This window comes from Chenopodium album, chromosome 26, assembly GCF_948465745.1.
Source record: "Chenopodium album chromosome 26, dcCheAlbu1.1, whole genome shotgun sequence".
Lineage (NCBI taxonomy): Eukaryota > Viridiplantae > Streptophyta > Magnoliopsida > Caryophyllales > Amaranthaceae > Chenopodium > Chenopodium album.
Window position 1 is genome coordinate 15,799,816 of NC_137859.1, and position 19,268 is coordinate 15,819,083.

General features: G+C 31.4%; 2 protein-coding genes across 2 annotated transcripts; one reads left to right on the plus strand and one right to left on the minus strand.

Annotated features, from left to right (window-relative positions):
• The first annotated feature begins 1,003 nt into the window (after positions 1-1,003).
• On the plus strand, positions 1,004-11,922 carry LOC145616889 (WAT1-related protein At1g68170-like). The gene is made up of 7 exons (XM_081671604.1): positions 1,004-1,246; positions 5,495-5,557; positions 6,458-6,574; positions 7,935-8,181; positions 9,051-9,209; positions 11,402-11,553; positions 11,649-11,922. The coding sequence occupies exons 1-7, from the start codon at positions 1,053-1,055 to the stop codon at positions 11,920-11,922; spliced, it is 1,206 nt and encodes a 401-aa protein (XP_081527730.1). The 5' UTR covers positions 1,004-1,052.
• Positions 11,923-15,041: 3,119 nt separating this feature from the next.
• On the minus strand, positions 15,042-17,487 carry LOC145616375 (small ribosomal subunit protein uS7-like). The gene is made up of 4 exons (XM_081671083.1): positions 17,328-17,487; positions 16,280-16,551; positions 15,875-16,078; positions 15,042-15,300 (listed from the first exon to the last, which is right to left on the minus strand). The coding sequence occupies exons 1-4, from the start codon at positions 17,421-17,423 to the stop codon at positions 15,246-15,248; spliced, it is 627 nt and encodes a 208-aa protein (XP_081527209.1). The 5' UTR covers positions 17,424-17,487; the 3' UTR covers positions 15,042-15,245.
• Between the last annotated feature and the right edge of the window lie 1,781 nt (positions 17,488-19,268).

The following is a 19,268-nucleotide window of genomic DNA, read 5'->3' on the forward strand; positions in this document are numbered from 1 at the left end:
CGAAAATGCTTTCTTTTGCGTGTTTAAAAACGCATCGATTTGCGTGAAACACGCAAAATGAGGCATTTTTAATCATTTTTGTTAATTATGACCTCAAATTGATCCCAGAGGTCCAAATTGCCCCTCTAAACCTATGGAGAACATGTTTTGCGACGAAAATCAAAGAATTTTTTTTAAACCGTTAAAATTAATGGTTTTCTTGACGGTAGGTAGTAAAAATACAACTTTTAGAAATTTTTTTGGTGGTAAAATAAAAGTTTTGGTGGTAAAAAACAATTTTTTGATTTTTTTTTTTACGGTAAAAGTAAAAAAAAAATCCTTACCAATTACTTATGATGTGTGTTACTTAAAAAAATAAATAAATAAATAAATAAATATTTAACCCATCATCGGTAATTGAAGAAAGTAAGCATCTCACAAATTAAGTTCGGATTATTCTTAAATAATCCAAATTTGACATTATTAAAAAGAAATTACAACAAATTTGGGATTATTATTTACAATTTTTTCAATTATATACTCCGTATCTATAAATGTTATTTATTAAAGTGAGAAAAGTAGAGCCTAAGTCTACAACAATGAAATCTACATGTATAGTATAAAATGAGGTGTACTAAATTCATCCAATAAAAGAAAAAAGAACAAATAAAGACTATTTATTAGTTGGACATTACACAAATGGTTGAGTTAGTCCTTTGTCATACCGTATGGCTTGACGTCCAAGCCGCAAAGTGTCTCACTTAACATTTGGACATCAACCTTAGTAGTTATATACTTTTTTTTTTTTTTTTTTTTTTTTTTTTTTACGGGAACCTCTAGTTATATATTTACATACAACTTGAATTGGGAGTATCCCAAGAAGCAAAACTTAAACACTCTTCCTAAATTTCCATGCTCATAAATACACTCTAATATCAAGCTTCAATTCTGTTGCACTTCAAAACACAAAACAAGCTAAAATAAAAGAGAGAAATTCCTCTAAAACTTTGGAGGAATAAATTGAAGTACCACTTTCCTCATTGTTTAGGGTTTGTTTGATTTATAAATTAAAGATGGTTGAGTTTTGGCAATTCATCAATGACATAAAATCAATAATTATGATGGTGACTGTTCAAGTTTCATTTGCTGTTGTCAACATTTTATACAAGCTTGCTGCAGTTGATGGAATGAACCTCAGGGTCTTAGTGGCCTATCGCCTTCTTTTCGCGGCCGCCTTCATCGTCCCGGTCGCTTACTTTGTTGAAAGGTTCTTCCCTTTATCTCTTTTTCTTTTGGTAACGACAATGGTAACATTCGACAATGGTAATGAATTTGTATGTAATTTTGTAAGAAAATTGAATATCATTCTAACGAGAATTTGACCTCCCAAAAGCCCTAAGAAATATTGTTTTACATTTGTTTTTTTTGTTGATTGGTTAATGGTAATGAATCTCAGCCTAATAGGGCAGTTACTACTATACAATTAACGGTGGAAGTGGGAGTGAGGAATCTCACCAAAGTATACAGCTTAGTAATTAATTAAGGAAATTGCTATACATAGCCCTTAGGGCTACATATAAGCATTAAATTTACACTAGAAAATCGTAAAAACTTATAAAATTAAGAAAATATAAACACTAATAACACTGATTTACGCGTGTTTTTGTCATGAATTCCTAATTTTATACAATTTTCAAGAGTGTATTAGAGCTACATATAGCATTACCCAATGCATCATCTAACACTTCAAATCCATATTGATTGGCATGCACCTCAAAATGTCTACACCTATGAAAAATTGGCAATCGTTGTTTTTCATACACTACCTCCGTTAATTTTATTTGTAAACTTGGGATATTATTCGTAAGATAATTTTAAAGGTGTTGTCCTTGCTGATAATAATTAACAAAGGTACGTAGTACTCCCTCCGTTTTTAAATACTTGCTCCATTTTTCTTGGACACGTATGTCGATGCTAATCTTTGATTACTAATATCTTTAATTATCAATAAGTATAAATTCTAACAATTAAAAATTAATAATCTATTCATTGAGATGATTCCAACAACTACCCACAAGATTATATTATTTTTTATGTATAAATCACAAACATTAGTCAAAGTATGACAAATGAATAGTGCAAAAAATAGAAATGGAGCAAGTATTTAAAAACTGAGGGAGTATATATTTAGATATATCTATTATTATTACTATATTTTTTTTCGAAATAAAACTTTATTCCTATAATAATAATTGTAATTACTAGAAAATTTTTTGGCATATTAATTTATCAAATTGTTTTATTTTTTGCGAAAAATGACCTGATAAAAAAATTGTACTTCCTCCGTCCCTTTATTACATGCCTATATTCCTTTTTAGGGTGACCAAAATTAAGGGTCTGTTTCTATTTATAGGTTGTACTTTTTGCCAATATTATTCTTATTTTGATGATTTGTCATCAATTTTTTTTTTCTTTTCTGCACTTTACATCAATTTCCAATACTTTCTCTCTCCTAATTCTCAACCACTTTTTCTTTCTCTCTAACTCTCTCTAACCCCACATGATTATTTCTACTCCTAATTTTTAGTTTTAAGGAATCTTTAACTTTCTTAATTCTCGTGCAAAATGAGAAATACACATGTAATAAAGGGACGGAGAGAGTAATAAACTAGCTTATGGTATACAATATTGTAAACAAGTACTTATTGCATGCCGTATTCTAGTAGTTTGATTATTTTCCGTCATTGACTTTCCATTTATTGTCTTGTTTAATTAATATAATTTATTACAACATTGCCTATTTTCCGGCAATGGTTGTTTTTCATACTTGAAATTTCTACTTATAAAGGAGATCATAAAATTCAATGTAGCTAGAAAGCATTATAATATGAAGGGAGTACTATTTTTCTCCACCATCAAAAAAATCAAGTTTACGAATCAATATATATTACTCCCTCCGTCCCTAAATTACATTCCTCCTTTCTATTTTTGGTATTCCAAAATTACATTCTTTCTTTCTATTTTTGGTAAGTTTTTTTTTTAATAAATTAACTCTCTTTTTCTGTTTTATATTTAATGTTTTCTCACTCATTCTTTCCTAATCTCACTTATAATCCTTGTGCCAAATTACAATGAATATGATTGGGTTAAAAAATTTCAATTAGGAGCATGTGATTGGTCCTTTTTTTTTTTTTTTGCAAAGGATTGATGACATGTCATGAGTAATAATTATTTAATCTTTGTACTTCCCATTGCATTATCTAATTATTGTTATTTGTCTTATTCTTCCCTCCTTAATTCCCGTGTAAATTTCCAAAGAGGAATGTAATTTAGGGACGGGAGGAGTACAGTAAAAAATAAATAAATAAATAAATAAAAATGCATGCATGCATGCATGGTTGCTTTGGAAATAAATGAGCCAATATCTTAAAAATGGTATTTCCAAATAAAACATTAAATACCATTCAACTGCATTATTAACTCAATAATTACTTGACTCAATCAAATTTGTGTTGAAGACCAAAATCTTTACAGCTGTTGGGACTTGGGATGATTCAGCAAGTGTTCTTATTACCACGAGTCCCAACACACAACAGCAAAATTGAAGTAGCAGTCGTAATTCTATTTGTTTTTTAATTTTTTTTTAGTAGAATCAAATTAAAATTGTAACTAAATGCATTAAATGTGTGACGTTTATTTAATTGTTATTGTACGTGTCAAGAATTTCATTAAGGAGAAAAAAAAAATTCATTAAGCATTGGAGTAAATTATAATCGCGTAACGTAATCAAATGGGCTCAAAATTATACGTAATATTGTTGGAAAATGGTACCCCAAATAAATCTAGTGCGTGACATGAACGATGTTCCAAATTGTTATTATGATCGAATGATTTTGGTAGGATAAACATACATGTTTATTTATTAACTGTACTCCCTCCGTCTCTTTATTAATATCTACTTTCTCTCTATTATGTGAGTAATAAATGATAGAAGTACACATTAATAAAGAGACGGAGAGAGTATTATTTTCGAACTTTCTAAAACAGATAAAGTTGGAAACTTGGAAATGTATGAAAAATCCATGCACATATCGTGTTATACTACACAATGATTATTAAAAACAAAACATAATTATATTAAAAAAAAAATAAAAGTAAAAACAACTTAAATTATTTATACAATACTTAATTTGTTTGCAAAAATATTACATCCATGAACATTATCAAATTCTCCCTCCATTTCTCCGCCACTATTTATTATTTCTCACTCCCACTAATTCCACAATATAATAATAATATTTTGTAATTAATTTCATCAAAAATATGTTCAATAATGTAATAAAAATAATTTTAATTAAGTAAATTTATTTTTAATAAATAAAAATCGATAAATTTAAAGAACTAATATAATAAAGAATCAGTAAAATAAGTTTTAATCGGAAAAATAGATTAATTTCAATAAAATAATATAAGTTCAATATAAATAAGTTCTTGCACAAAAATAAGGTGAAGAGAATAAGGCATTACACAGTTACACTACCTTTTTATTATTTCCCTTGTTGTCATTGACATATACTTGCATTGTATGTTTCAACAAAAGGGGGAAAAAAACAATAATAAAAAAAAAATTAAAAAACATATACTTGTATGGAGTACATAGTAAAGTTTGTCTGGATTGATGAAAATGGAGGGAATGCAAAGGAAGAGAAACGAAGGGATGAATAATTATCTATCATTTTGGATAACAAATGAGGAAGAAAGGAAATTGGAGATAAGAGAAATAGACGGATTAAATTGTAAGAAATTGGTTTCTCCAACAATGGAAAACTCATCTTTTTTCTCTTCCCTCCCTTACACTTCCCTCCCCTCCCCTTCTTTTGTTTCCTATTTCATTATCAAAACACATAGTAAATGTTTTAATTACTTGAGCGAGTCTTTTAAAGATCATAAATAATTATTAAATTTTAGGTCTTGCTCTCTTTAATCAATGTTAAAAAAATACTTCCTCCGTTTTTATTTAGTTGCTTGTAACACACCCTTTTGGCACGCATTTTAAGGAAGATATTAGACTAGGTAAACGAATTAATTAATTTATGAAATTTTACCACTTATAAGAAGAAAAGGGATAAGTTATTGCTCCGGTTTAAATTTATTAGATTAATTTATTCGTTTACCTATTATAATCACCTCCTCAAAAGCGTGATAAAAGGTGTGTTGCAAGTATAAAAAAAACAGAGGAAGTAATTAAGTTCAGTAAAAATAATTTTATGGAAAATTTGCGAGGAAAGTATTTTTAAGTAGACATTTTTGTGACAAAGGCTCTTCTATAAAAGTGGTGGCACAAAAGGTCCATATATTATGTTTAGGTTGTGAGGAGGGTCCTTTGACCATTTTCCGGCTTTGACTTTTTTATTTCCCGGCCAAAAATTCCCCCTCTTTTTTTTTTTTTTTTTGGCATGTTACAAAATGTAATAACTTCTTAATTACCATGTGTATTTTTGGTTGTCTTTCTTAGGAAAACCAGACCAAAGTTAACATGGACGGTTCTCGGCCAAGCTTTTCTGTGCGGACTATTTGGGTTAGTTGTTTCTTGACACCCAATATTTTGGATCTTTTAATCAGACTTCTGTTTATATAGAATTAATTAAGAATTTTCTAGTACTTTTAGGTACTCTAACATGTAAATATGGTCAATGAATAACTAACCCCTTGTTTTGGTCAACTGTTTAGTCTATATATATGGATAAAGCATGAAACTTTGCGTCATTGTTTTTTTTTCCATGTTAAATGATGCTAAAACATAATACAAATTGTAGAATATTTTGTTAGAGCAAGATTAGCCCTAAGCCTTAAAATTATATATGACATTAGCAAATTACTTTTAAATTGTCTTAAGACAAGACTTGAATGGAGTAAAATCTTAACAAAGTCTTGAATGGAGTCTTAAAAATTCAAGACCCAATTTGAGACTCATTTTAATACTTTATACACTGTATTTTGCCATATACACTAATACGTATACCAAAGCACTACTTTTTTTTTTTACTAAAAAATATTAGAACTTACTCCGTACTACAACTGTTGTCAAAACTTACCTCGTATATTTTTTTAGGGCTTTTCAACATAATGCTCCTGTGCTATTGACCTTTCCAAATTCTGTCAATTATTTTTCCACATTACACACGGTACCCCTTAGTTATATTTATTTACCTAACACACCATGCACGTCCTTGCCTGATTAACCTGACGTTAAGTAGTTCCGTTAGTTTTCAGTTATTCCTTTAGGTTTTGAAATAACTTGCTACTCCGTAGTAGGTAATCAAACCAAAATTCGCACAACTCTACTTGAGACAAGTTGACAACACAGTAAAAGATTTGTAATTCTTAACCTACCTAGCTAATTCAAAATTTTCATGTTAATTACTCATATGTTCAACTTGCATTATTTTCTTATACAACCCTTAATAAACGAATGCAGGGGAACATTGGTTTATAATCTATTTTTGGAGAGCCTTGTATTAACCTCTGCCACCTTTGCTGCTGCTATGTTAAATCTTATTCCTGCTGTTACCTTCATTCTTGCTGTTTTTTTCAGGTATTTTACTACATATTCTCAATTTATTATGTCATCAGTTTATTTCTTCAGTTTTTCTGTTACAAGTAGTTGTCTGTCTTTGTCTTTTCTTTTCTATTTTTTTAAAAAAAAATTCCTATTGTACGTACAAATTAAAAAGTCATCAACATTTTTAAGAGAAAATTCAAGTTAAATTAGATTGTGTTTGATTGACTTTGTTAGTAATATAAGTCAAGAGGCAAACTTATTGGTGCAAACATTTACAAAGAATACCACATAATATGGAAAATTTGGAAGCTTGATTTATGAGAGTCTCTTCCGTTTTTAGCTACTTGAAGTTAGTAAAAAAATTATTTTATTACTAGAATCATTAAACCAAGATTTAGGTCCCGTACACTAATTATAAACCTTATTTTTGCTAAATTGAAATTACTTTTTTTGAAATGAAATCAAAAAACTGAAATCATTTTTACTGATTTTCTATTATATTTCTTCTTAAAAGTAACTAAATTTTCTATTATATTTCTTCCTTAAATTTACTGAATTTTACTGAACTAAAATTATTTTTACGGAACTGTACTTACTTTTACTGAATTAAATTTATTTTTACTGAACTGAAATTGATTTAACTTAATATTTTTTAAGGTGACGTGAACAGAGTCTTGTTGGGTACTTAGGGTCTGTTTGTTTCATCTTATCTAATTTGAATTTATTTTATCTAAATTTTTTATTATAACTAATATACACTACTTTGTTAAGCTATTTTTAATATTATTTTAATATTTATCTTACCTACTTCCTCGGTTTGTTTATATTTTCAAAAGTTTAACTTTTACACTATTCATGTGGTTCACTTTGACTAACTTTGATGGTTATACGTAAGCAGTCATGTGGGATCTTGTTATATTAGTCTCAACTCATACTATTTTAATATCAAATGTTCATAATTTTTACACATTGGTAATTAAAGATATTAACTATTGAAATCATGCATCGACAAGCGTGAAAAGAGAAGTGTTGCAACTATATAAAAAAAACAGAGGAAGTATTTTTTTTATCTGGCTTTACTTATTTTATAAAAATAAAAGAAAAATAAAAATAAAACATTTTTGAACTTATTTTGTCTAAATTTATTTTAATTCGTGAAATTAGTAGAGTGACAATAATTATTAGAAATTAAAACTACTCCGAAGAGTGACATAATTTTGTCACTCGTATAATTAAGTTAGTTTAGAAAATTATGAAAAATCGCTTATCAATAAAGAACAAAAATACTTCCTTAGTCTCAGCTAAGAACAAAAAATAATTATTTAATTAACTCTTTCAAAAATCCGATGAATAAATTGTAATTGATGAAGTTTAAATAATTTGTTTTTCATAGGTTGGAGAAGGTAACACTAAAAACATTTCCGGGAAGAGCAAAGGTTATGGGAACTATAGTTGGGATTTTAGGTGCAATGGTGCTTACATTTTATAAAGGTGTTGAAATTAAGATAGGGTCACCAAACGCTCACCTAATGAAAGAGGCAGCTCGTGGACCAGTGGTGCATGATGTACGAGAACGTCTAATTGGGTCCGTGCTTGCTCTTGGTGGTTGTTGTTCCTATGCTTCTTGGTTGATTGTGCAGGTAAGTTCTTATATATCACCGTTAGACACAAACAAAATTGTATAACAATCTTTTATATTACCGGAAGTCCTAATAGTATTACTGAGATGTTTTTATAAGTACTACTGAGTGTCTTTTATACTACTGGAAACACATATAGTATTATTGAGAATGTTTAATATTACCTCTCATTAGTACTCTCAAATTGTCATTATTTACAAAATTGCCATTGTTATGTATTGCTTGTGTGTGACAATGATATATTAGGACACCATCAATTATTCAACCTTTTTTGCTTTTATGTTTTACTATGTTAAATCCCGTGCAATGCACGGTTGTTAAATAATTTTGAAAATAATATTATAAAAATAAATTGACTCGTGTATTAATAATATGGTGTATATTAAATATAAAGTCATGCAAGAGAAAATATTTAAATTACATGTAACAGTTATAATGGACAGTTTAATTTTTTGGAAAGGAATTACATTTTATATAAAACAAATGTATGCAATTTTTTTTTTCCTTAAGTAACAATGATTTATTTTAAGAAGGCACTTTTGGAGGGAAAATTTTTAATGCAATATTGACAAGTGTCTCTTTTTATTCGCTTTTAGTATTTTGTAATTGATTTTGTTCTAAACATACCCCTTTTTTTTCTTTTTTTTATTATTTTTTTTTTTTTTGAAACCAAAACTTTGGTTGTTTTAAAGTTTGGTAATTTACCATTTACACCATTATCAGCTATTGCTACACTTTTATCCAAAAGACATGAAAATAAAATTAGTATTAGAAACCTAAATTTTATAAATGCAAGTATTTTGTACCACTATTTCTTTATACGAGTAGTATTTAAAACATTAATTTGCCATAATTTGGGGCTGTGATAGGCGAAGATGAGTATCAACTATCCGAGTCCATATTCATGCACAGCTTTGATGAGTATAATGGGATCAATCCAATCTGTCGCGTTCGCGTTTTGTATGGACCGAGACTTGAAATTATGGAAGTTGGGTTGGAACATTCGTCTTCTCACTGTTTCCTACTCGGTAAGTTTATTATTACTCATTCATTTAAATATGACATTAGTAATTAGTCACTGTATCAATCTTCGGTGCACATAGATTGGGCAATGTACAATTGTACATAAGATATCATAGCAAATTATATCTGATAGAGTTGAAAACAAATTCATGTACTTTAACCATCAGCTTGAACTTTTAGTTGAAATAGTCTCTAACATGGTATCAGAGCCAGCGTGACATACACAAAGGTTACGGGTTCGAACCTTATCCACCCCCCCTCTCCCCCACTTTTAAGTGGAATATTAAGCGCTGGGTATGAGGAGGGCTCATGTTGCATCCACACTTCTAGCCCAAATGGCTCTCGTGTGAGGAGGCGTGATAGAGTATAAAACATAATCTTGAGCATTTTGATCGGTCCTCTAACAATATCAAATTTGATCATCAGTTTTTGTTGCTATAACATAATACTTCGTAGCATTTTTGATTTGTGAGAGAATAAAATAAAACAGTATTATGTCCTTCTTCATGGTGAATGCAAATATTCAATTTTCGTTACTTTAAATAAAAATTACGTGCTCATTAGTCATCATTGTCACCGTCAGACTTGTTTGCAAGAGTTTCCATTTTTTTATTATATTACATTCCTGGAAAGATTAAAAAGAAAAATGGTGTGACAGATTCAGAGATACTACTATTAATGATACGAGGGAGAAGGATGGTAGTATGGAAGTCATGAAACAATAGGGTTTAAGTGAGTCTATAAAAAATATTAATACAATTGTCTTCTTGACACAAAGTATTGGGTGCGGCAAGCTGCACTCAATATTTCATCAGTCGAGAAGTATGATCGTCATCTTCTTGTGACAATGAAGAATAAGTTTCTCCCTGATGAGAAGTCGATGGTAGTTACGGCGAAGGAGAGGAGCGAGGTCATCCATGGTGGAAGAGAGAGAAAGTTTAATTACTTCAGATTCTCGGATTTTTCGAAAAATGTCCAAAAAAATCGAATTAGGGATTTCTTATGTACAATTGTTGAAATTGATTGCCCATATTATTGTATGTTGAATTGTGAGCATTTTGACAACATATGCATGTATTTTGGTTGAGAAATAAACAAGTTATGTTATACCCATGACCTTGAGTACGAGATCTTCAATCGAAGTTGTGCCATTGTAATACATATCATCAAACAAATTATACATATTCTCAAACAAGTTATACATATCTTCCATTGGCTTGATGATATCCTTTATTAGTTATATGATATCATTTATGATTGTGTCTATATGATAACCTTTATTGGCTGGATAATATACTCTATTGGCTATATGATATCATGGCTGGATATCATTCAGCTATGATATCATATAGCCAATAGAGGATATCATCCAACCAATAATAGAGGATGTCATCTAGCTAGTAGAAATATCATTTAGTCAACAAAGGATATCATATAGTCAATAAAGGATATCATATAGTCAATAAAGGATATCATCCATCCAATAGAGGATATCATCCAGCCAATACAGGATATCATCCGGCCAGTACAAATATCATTCAGCCAATAAATGGTATCATGTAGCCAATAAAGGATATCATCCAGCCAATAGAGGATATCATCAAACTAATAAAGGATATCATCCCGCCAATTGAGGATATAAAAAATCCGCATTTTGTCAATCCGGACTGACTATTTCGTCAGTCCAGACTGACACAATACCTTCTCTTGTATTAATATGAGAGCATTGACACTATTTGTTACATTCTATAATTCAAAGTAGTGGAACATGTTTCTTAACTTGTCTAAGTAATGTTGTTATTTCTAAGTAAGTAAGTGGGTTTAATGCTTTGATGAATTAGTGGCTACATTTTGGTTTTGTTCTGTTTTTTTTTTTTTTTTTTTTTGGCCTATACACAGAGGAAATTCCATTGTTATTAATTGAGTAAGCTAAGAATGCATTAATCTCTTTAGTAAATTTCAACATTTTGCTCTATTATTTCCAACAATATTTATGTAGAGTATGTTACAAAAGTATGATTAAGAATACCCTTGATTTCTACTCTGTATTATATAGGCTAAGTGAGGAGCTGAGGCACTGGTGTCCCCCTAAAAAGACTTAAATACCTGTACTTTTTTTTCCCAAATTTATTCAAAAAAGGTCTAGTATTATATTGATAATGTGTGAATGATTAAGTGATTCTTCATGTTGGTGTAGGGAATTGTTGCTTCAGGTGTGATGGTGACACTAACCGCTTGGTGTATCCGTCTTAAAGGACCATTGTTCGTGTCCATATTCAACCCTTTAACAGTCGTTCTAGTCGCATTTGCAGGATATCTCTTGCTGGATGAGAAGTTATACTTAGGAAGGTACATTTTCGTTCAAATCTTTTGCCCTAACAAGATTTTCGTAATCTCTATTATTTCTATGAGATAATAACATTTAAGTGGTGTGCTTGTACCAGTGTACTAGGAGCAATATTAATCGTAATCGGATTATACGGGGTTGTATGGGGTAAAGGGAAGGAGATAAAGAAGATAACAAAGCTGGTGCCTTCAATGAGTTGCGAAGATTCAAATGAAGATATCGAAATAATTACATCTTCAGTACTCGATAAGGGAAGCAAGGCTAGTAAGGATAATGTTATGAACGATGCTTCAACAAGGCCAAATTGTACAACAAAGGAAGATGATAGTCACTCATTTCGAAACGACAATATTGGCGTTGATGTTCAATGATGTGAATCCAAAAATGCTGTATGATTATCATGAAAATCGGTATGTTAATCATGTAATACTCCATGCTACAAACTGTAATGTAGGTTTAGTTATCAAAATTAGGGGTATCGTAGTTAATTATTTAACAATTTAGAATCTTGTATTGCAAATTTGCAATTTTAGTTTTTGATGCAAGAGGCAACTCCATTCTCTCTCCCTTGTTAAATTGATTGTCGATTTTATGAAGGAGAAGAAATAATAGATTGAAGATCTTAAAATAATAGTTGTAATATGGTCTAGTGTCCATTGCCTTAGAAGATAACACGCCACTACCAATATAGGATATTAGAGCTGTCAAAAACCGACCCGAACTGGTGAATCCGAACCGTTTCGAACTGTTCTAAAAAGGAACCGAACCGTTATGAACCTGTTATTTTAAAACCGTAAACCGAGCCGACCTGATTTTTTAAAACCTGAAACTAAACCGATCCGAATGTTTGAGAACCGTTAATGAACCGTACCCGTTATCAAGCCGAACTGATACAACCCGAAACCGAGAACAACCCGAACCGAGTACTTCCGAACCCGATAGCAACCCGACCCATTGTAAACCGAAACCGATTAAACCTGAAAAAAACCCGATAAACCCAAATCGTTTACAACCTGTAACTTAAAGCCGAACACTATATTGTATTAAAAAAAATCTGAATCAAAAGCTAACTCTAGATTTGTTATTATTATTTGATCCTGAAAATCTTTATACAGAAAAGGGACTTCATTAAAGCTAAACAACTAATTAATACTCTGTATGATCTATTGGAATAACTAATTATAGAATGTTGAGGATATACTAGGATATATACGTTAACGTAACCCATTTAAAACTGGCAAAACCAGTTGTCAAACCGACTAAGTTCAACTCGAGCCAATTATGACCTGAACCGATTACAACCTGACCCGATTAGGACCCGATATGTTTTGACCCAAAACCCGCTTTAAACTGACAAACACCGTTTTTAAACCGGCCGACTTTAACCCGAACCAATTATGACCCGAACCAATTATAACTCGACCCGATTAGAATCCGACCCGAAAAGAAACTGTGATAAAAACAAACCTAACCGAACTGACCCGAAATTATTTAAAATCGATCCGAACTGACCCGATAATAATTCCAACCCGTTAAAAACCGATCCGTTGTAAACCGAAAACTGATAAACCGAACCAAAAACCCGATTGACACCCCTATAGAATATTATTCATGTTGGAATTAAAGAAAGGGAACTCAAAGGGGTCTGATTTGGTCGCCCGATCGGGCGGAGCTTGCCCGATTGGGTGCAGGAAGAGCCGTAAAAATTGGAGTTTCGCCGCCCGATCGGCCCGAGAAGAAGTTGATTTTTGGCTGGAAGTTTGCCCGATCGGGCGCGAGAGCAACCCAGTTTTTGCTGGGTGCTCACCCGATCGGGCGAGCTCCGCCCAATCGGGAGCGAATCAGTCTATTGGACTCCAACGGATTTCCTTGGAACCCATTTTCTTGTTTTTATTCTAATTATTCCTCATTTAAGGGGTTGATTATGGTGTTTTAATCACCATAATAATTCTTATTTTATTCTTCCTGTTCAAGAATATTCTCTCTATGATCTTTTCATCTACCTCAATCTCTATTATAAATTAGAGAATGATTTTCTGATTTCTTACACTTGGAAAATACAATCAAACACAATAACTTAAACACAATTCTCTTTGGGCATAAGATACTTGACTCCAACCTTCCACCTTCTTGCCTTTGTGTGGAAGTGGTGTGTTAACCTTAGGGAACGTGCCGGCGAATACAATTGAGCATCGTGGTTGCGCCGGAATTTCGTTTTCAAGTCAGTGATTTGCATCACGACACACATTTGTTCCTTTGTTTTGTGAGATCAATTTTTCGGTCTTATTTGTTATTTCTTTATACTATTACTATAGATTTCTTCTATATTTACAACAATTCAAACTCAAAAAGATGGAATTGATACAAGAATTTTTCATATTTCTAGAAGAAAGGATTTGTGTTTAATGTGTTTAGTTTTCCTTTTTACAATCAATCATATCATACTACCTTGGCAATTGAAATTTTTGCCTTTGAATTAAAATGTATTACCTTATGAGTGAATAATGAGGGCATAAAATACACCTAATATATGTTGCATTATCTACAAAACAGCAGTTGTTTATGTTAGGTCATGGTTTTTCAATATTACCTTTCTTTATTTTATTGTAGTGCATCAATAATGCGGCAAAGGCTTTACATTCATAAGAGATCCAAAAAAAAAACAAAAATATTCGACCCTTGTCACCCAGCGCACCTCTCGCCCCCTTGAGAAATCAATCGTCTAATCGGGCGTGAAATTATGCCTAAGCTCTCGCTCGATGAGCAAACGAGGCGAGGTTTACCAGTAGGGTACGCAAACAATACAGGGATCTAACTACTTGCCGCTCGATCGGGTAGACGGTACAGATACTCCTTTAGAATATACACTGAAAAAAGCCTAGCAGGGAAGGTAGATGCCTAATTAGGCCAGAGTATACATCTCCCAACATCAATTATTATCTCCACTAATGAAAACATAGATCATTCATATAAACAAGAATACAAGTAATACGAGGTAATAGATAAGGTTATGGGGTGGCTTAGCAATGAAAATTCATATATGCACTCAAGTAGTCAAGTATACATAAAAATTAGTAACATTTTAATGTAAAAAATCACTTAATATATCTATGACAACAATTTTGAGGGAATTTTGAGGGTTGATCGTATATTTGACTAATAAGGAAGTGACCCAAGGGAGGGTTGAAGATTATGGGTCCAAGTTAATTACAAGTACGTAAATTTGTAAACAACTAAACCAATTTTGTAGTGAGTGTTGAGTAGATATACCTTCAGAGGTTTGACCACATTTCAAATTATTCCTTCCATCCCTTTTAAGCTTGTCGAATTTACCCATACCATCAATGGTAGCACCGTAACAGGGAACCACACTTTTACTCACAAGTAAAACTCAACTAAAACTCCACAGCTTGTAAAAATGACAGGGGTAAGAAAATTACGTACAAGGGGAGTAAGTATTGAACGCTTGCATCAAGAGTAAACGAGAGCATGAAAAAAATAACTGATCCGAAGGTAACATTAATTTTAACTCTACATACTCATTCCAAAAAAATGTATATTAATCTAACCGTAAAAGCAAGGTTGCTGACAAAAATTACTCTAGTACATCTTTGATTCTTAAATAAAATCCATGAAGTACAACACCAAAGATAGAAGCAACAAAAAATCCATTATGCTCAACATAGTCCCTAACTTAACGGTTGGCCTTGGCAACTCTTTCAATCTCATCTTTCTTCTTGATAGCATAACTGCAGGAAAAAATAATAAATAATCCGTAAAAGACAGCATATGATAAGCATTGAGCTGCTCTAGGTTCTTTCTAAACATGATAACCCATGATAATGCACGGATATATCTAGGAGTATTATTACTTTGGAAAGATAGTATATTAGAATCTTAATAAATGATATTTTCTTATGAGATACTTCAGGCATAATTAAACAAATTATTAGAAATGACAGAAAGGAAATTAATGGTTCACTTATAATACAAGAAAGAATGGTGGAAAACAATTTCTATAGTATGAGACCGATAGAATGAGCATTGTTCAACTCCCACCAGCCACCACATACTTGTACTTTTTTCAACAATCAAGATAAGTTCTGTGAACAAAAATTAAAATCATTCAAACCATGACATTTCAACATTGAGTTCAACATGTCAAGAACTGTACAGCTAGTTAGCTAACCTATGCATCACCGAGCATATGCAGCTAACTATAGAGTATTCATTAAAACAGACAGATTACTGAAAAACAAGTAGCAACATTTAGAACAGCAATTCATCAATGGTGGTTATGGGTAGACTGTAGAGTGAAATTACCTGTTGGACGAACCCTTGGCAGCATTGATGAGTTCATCAGCAAGGCACTCGGCAATGGTCTTAATGTTTCTGAAAGCACTCTCACGAGCTCCAGTAGTAAGAAGATAGATTGCCTGATTAACACGCCTTAGGGGAGAGATATCAACAGCTTGACGCCTCACAACACCAGCAGAACCAATTCTGGTTGCATCTTCTCTTGGTCCACTGCATAACACACCATGTTAAACGCGTTTAAAACAAATAGAATAATAATGTTGTAAGAATATTGAAAGCTAATGAACCAATACCAACTTTTATTCTTTATTTTATATTTCCTATATATGATTAAAAAAAAATGGTGCAAAGAAAACAAAGACAGAGCCTATAGAGAAGTCAAAACAAAACAGTACTGGGGTTTTCTGATACCTGTTGATGATGGCATCAACAACAACTTGAATTGGGTTCAAGTCAGTCAAGAGATGGATGATGTCCATGGCATGCTTAATAATGCGAACAGCCATCAGCTTCTTTCCATTGTTGCGTCCGTGCATCATGAGAGAGTTGGTCAACCTCTCAACAATAGGGCATTGAGCTTTCCTGAAACGCTTCATTTGGTATCTTCCAGAAGTGTGAGGAACATATGTAGCATGCTTAACGGCAGTCACTCCAATGTAATCAGCCAAAGCAATGTCATGGACCTAACCATCCAACCGAGGGCATTCTTTAATACAAAAATCCATCAAATGTAACAAGCAACCGAAAATAATAAATCCATCTCTCTTCAATAAAGACAGTCCATAAGAGACATAAACATATTCACCTAGTCTAACCACAAAAGATCAACACTATCCAAAAGTGTCACCATTTTACTACTGAATTGTGATATTGCTTATGAAACTTAACCCTTTACAAGCCAATTAAATATCAATACAACACTTTAAACATAATACAGCAAGCTCATACTGACTAATATACTCCTTTCATTCCAAATCGATAGTGCGTTGATACTGTAATTAAAACTAGTACATTCATACTCATTAGCATGACAATCGAAAAAGTGAATTTGACAAATAATCAATATTTGGAACACTTAGAATACTCAATCCTGTAATTGAAAATTACACATAATTTACGTTGATTATATCAAACTAATTAAATATAAGGAAAAATGACTCATTCAATACAATAGCAATGTAAGTATTCAGTAAATAGCTTGTTAAAACAGCAAGAAAATAAAACTAACACTCTTAAAGGATCCATTCCAATTAAAAAACTGTATAAATTTGTTTGATCAATACCAAAAAATAAACGCCTTTTTCTGTTTAATTAGCTTGAATAAAAGTAAAAGCATCTCACAAAACATGCAAATTGGTAGAAATCAACGAAATCACACGCTTCATATCATAAACATTTAAATCAAAAAACATAAAACTTAAAACCAGAGAACAAAAATGGGAGAGAGAAGAATACGAACAGTGACTTCGTCGAAGCTCCATCGACCGAAAAGCTTGACCTCATTTTGCAAAGGATCGGGAGTTTCAACTGGGACTGCAACTTCTACCGCCGCCATGGTTAGAGATTGAGCAGAGAGGAATGGAGGAGAGAGAAAGTGACAAGTGCAGAACAAAAAACTCGCAAAAACCCTAAATATGTCACGAGCTAGTTTACCCTTCTTCGCCTTCCATGCATATAGGCCCATCAGATTTAGATTACAAAGGCCCACTACTTTTATTTATTTGTTTTTTTTTTTTATTGTCGAGCTAGCCTGTATCTGGATCATTTAAATTTGTAAGTTTGATTTTTTTTTTTTTGAAAATTTGACTTTTGCTGCCATTAAAATACAATGGGTCTTAATTGCATACTAATGTAGCTATTATAGCTGCAACAAGGAAAGGTCTTAACGCGCGACCCAAATCTAGTAACCTAGGTAATATATTCGTGACCCGCCCAAATCAACTCCACGCTCTATAAAATGAACATTTAGTTACAAAATATGAACATGAAAAAATTGAACATCTAAAAATAAACAATAATCATGTAAAAAATGAACATCTAATACTAAAAAGTGAACATGTTATTAAAAAAAATGTACATTTATTAAAAAAGAACATGATTATCATATAATCATACATGTGCTAGACCACGACCTTAAAACGAACATTTAGTAAAAAAAAAAATGAACACGTAAAAAAAGGAAAATTCAGTAATAAAAAAATGAACGCGTAAAAAACGAACATTTAGTAATAAAAAGTGAACATGTCAAAAAATGGAATGAACATTTAGTATATTAGAAATGAACATTTATCATACAATCATAAATAGCTAGACCGTACGAAATAAAATGAACATTTCGTAAAAAAAATATATGAACACATTAAATAAATGATAATTTAGTATAAAAACAACGTAAAAAAATGAATATGTCAAACAGTATTATGAACATTTAATATATTGAAATGGACATGATTTCATATATTCATATAGGTTCAAATTCTTTGACCTCCCTTCGTCCCTTTATCACATGCTTATTTCTCATTTTGCATGGGAATTAAGAAAGTTAAAGATTCCTTAAAACTAAAAATTGGGAGTACAAATATGCATGTGGGGTTAGAGAGAGATAGAGAGAAAGAAAAAGTGGTTGAGAATTAGGAGAGAGAAAGTATTGGGAATTGATGTAAAGTACAAAAAAGAAAAAGGAAATTGATGACAAATCATCAAAACAAGAATAATATTGGCAAAAAGTACAACCTATAAATAGAAATAGGCACTTAATTTTGGTCACCCCAAAAAGGAATACAGGCATGTAATAAAGGGACAGAGGGAGTATATAATAAATTTACGAAAATTAAAGCTAAAATTTATCGTTAAAATATGTTCATTTTTATGTACTAAATGTTCATTTTTAGTCTAGTAAATGTTCATTTTTAGTGTACTAAATGTTCAATCTAAAGCACTCCGTGTTCATTTGTAATTATTTTAACTCTAAAAATTTGAATATCCACCTTAAATCTAATCTTGATTCATCATAGAGATAATAATTATTGATCAATAACATGATAGATTCGGAATCACAAATGCAAAATTGATAGAATTCAACTATTTTACAACATGCACATGCATATTCATAAACCCAAAAAAAAAATATTATATTAAATTACCTCATTCATGATCACGACGAAGATGATGACGATAGAGAATGCTACAGTGGTGACGAATTAGAGAATATCCGGAGTAGAAAAAAGAAGTTTAAAGGTTGAAGGGAAGTAATAAAGTAAACTTTTAAGGAAAGGGACAAAAGAGGAGAGAAAATTTTGAATTGAGAATAAACTAGAAGAGAGAGAAAATTAATTGAAATAAGAAAGAAGAAGAAGAAGAAGGATAGAGTCAATTAAAATAAAAAGAAGAGAAAAATACA

Excerpts from the sequence above, each read along its gene's own strand:
- LOC145616889 (XM_081671604.1), top strand. The coding sequence starts at position 1,053 with ATGGTTGAGTTTTGGCAATTCATCAATGACATAAAATCAATAATTATG. Across the intron at positions 8,182-9,050 it reads CTTCTTGGTTGATTGTGCAG|GCGAAGATGAGTATCAACTA; the intron begins GTAAGTTCTTAT and ends GGGCTGTGATAG. Across the intron at positions 9,210-11,401 it reads TTCTCACTGTTTCCTACTCG|GGAATTGTTGCTTCAGGTGT; the intron begins GTAAGTTTATTA and ends ATGTTGGTGTAG.
- LOC145616375 (XM_081671083.1), bottom strand. The coding sequence starts at position 17,423 with ATGGCGGCGGTAGAAGTTGCAGTCCCAGTTGAAACTCCCGATCCTTTG. Across the intron at positions 16,552-17,327 it reads GGAGCTTCGACGAAGTCACT|GTCCATGACATTGCTTTGGC; the intron begins GTTCGTATTCTT and ends TTGGATGGTTAG. Across the intron at positions 16,079-16,279 it reads GTTGATGCCATCATCAACAG|TGGACCAAGAGAAGATGCAA; the intron begins GTATCAGAAAAC and ends TGTGTTATGCAG.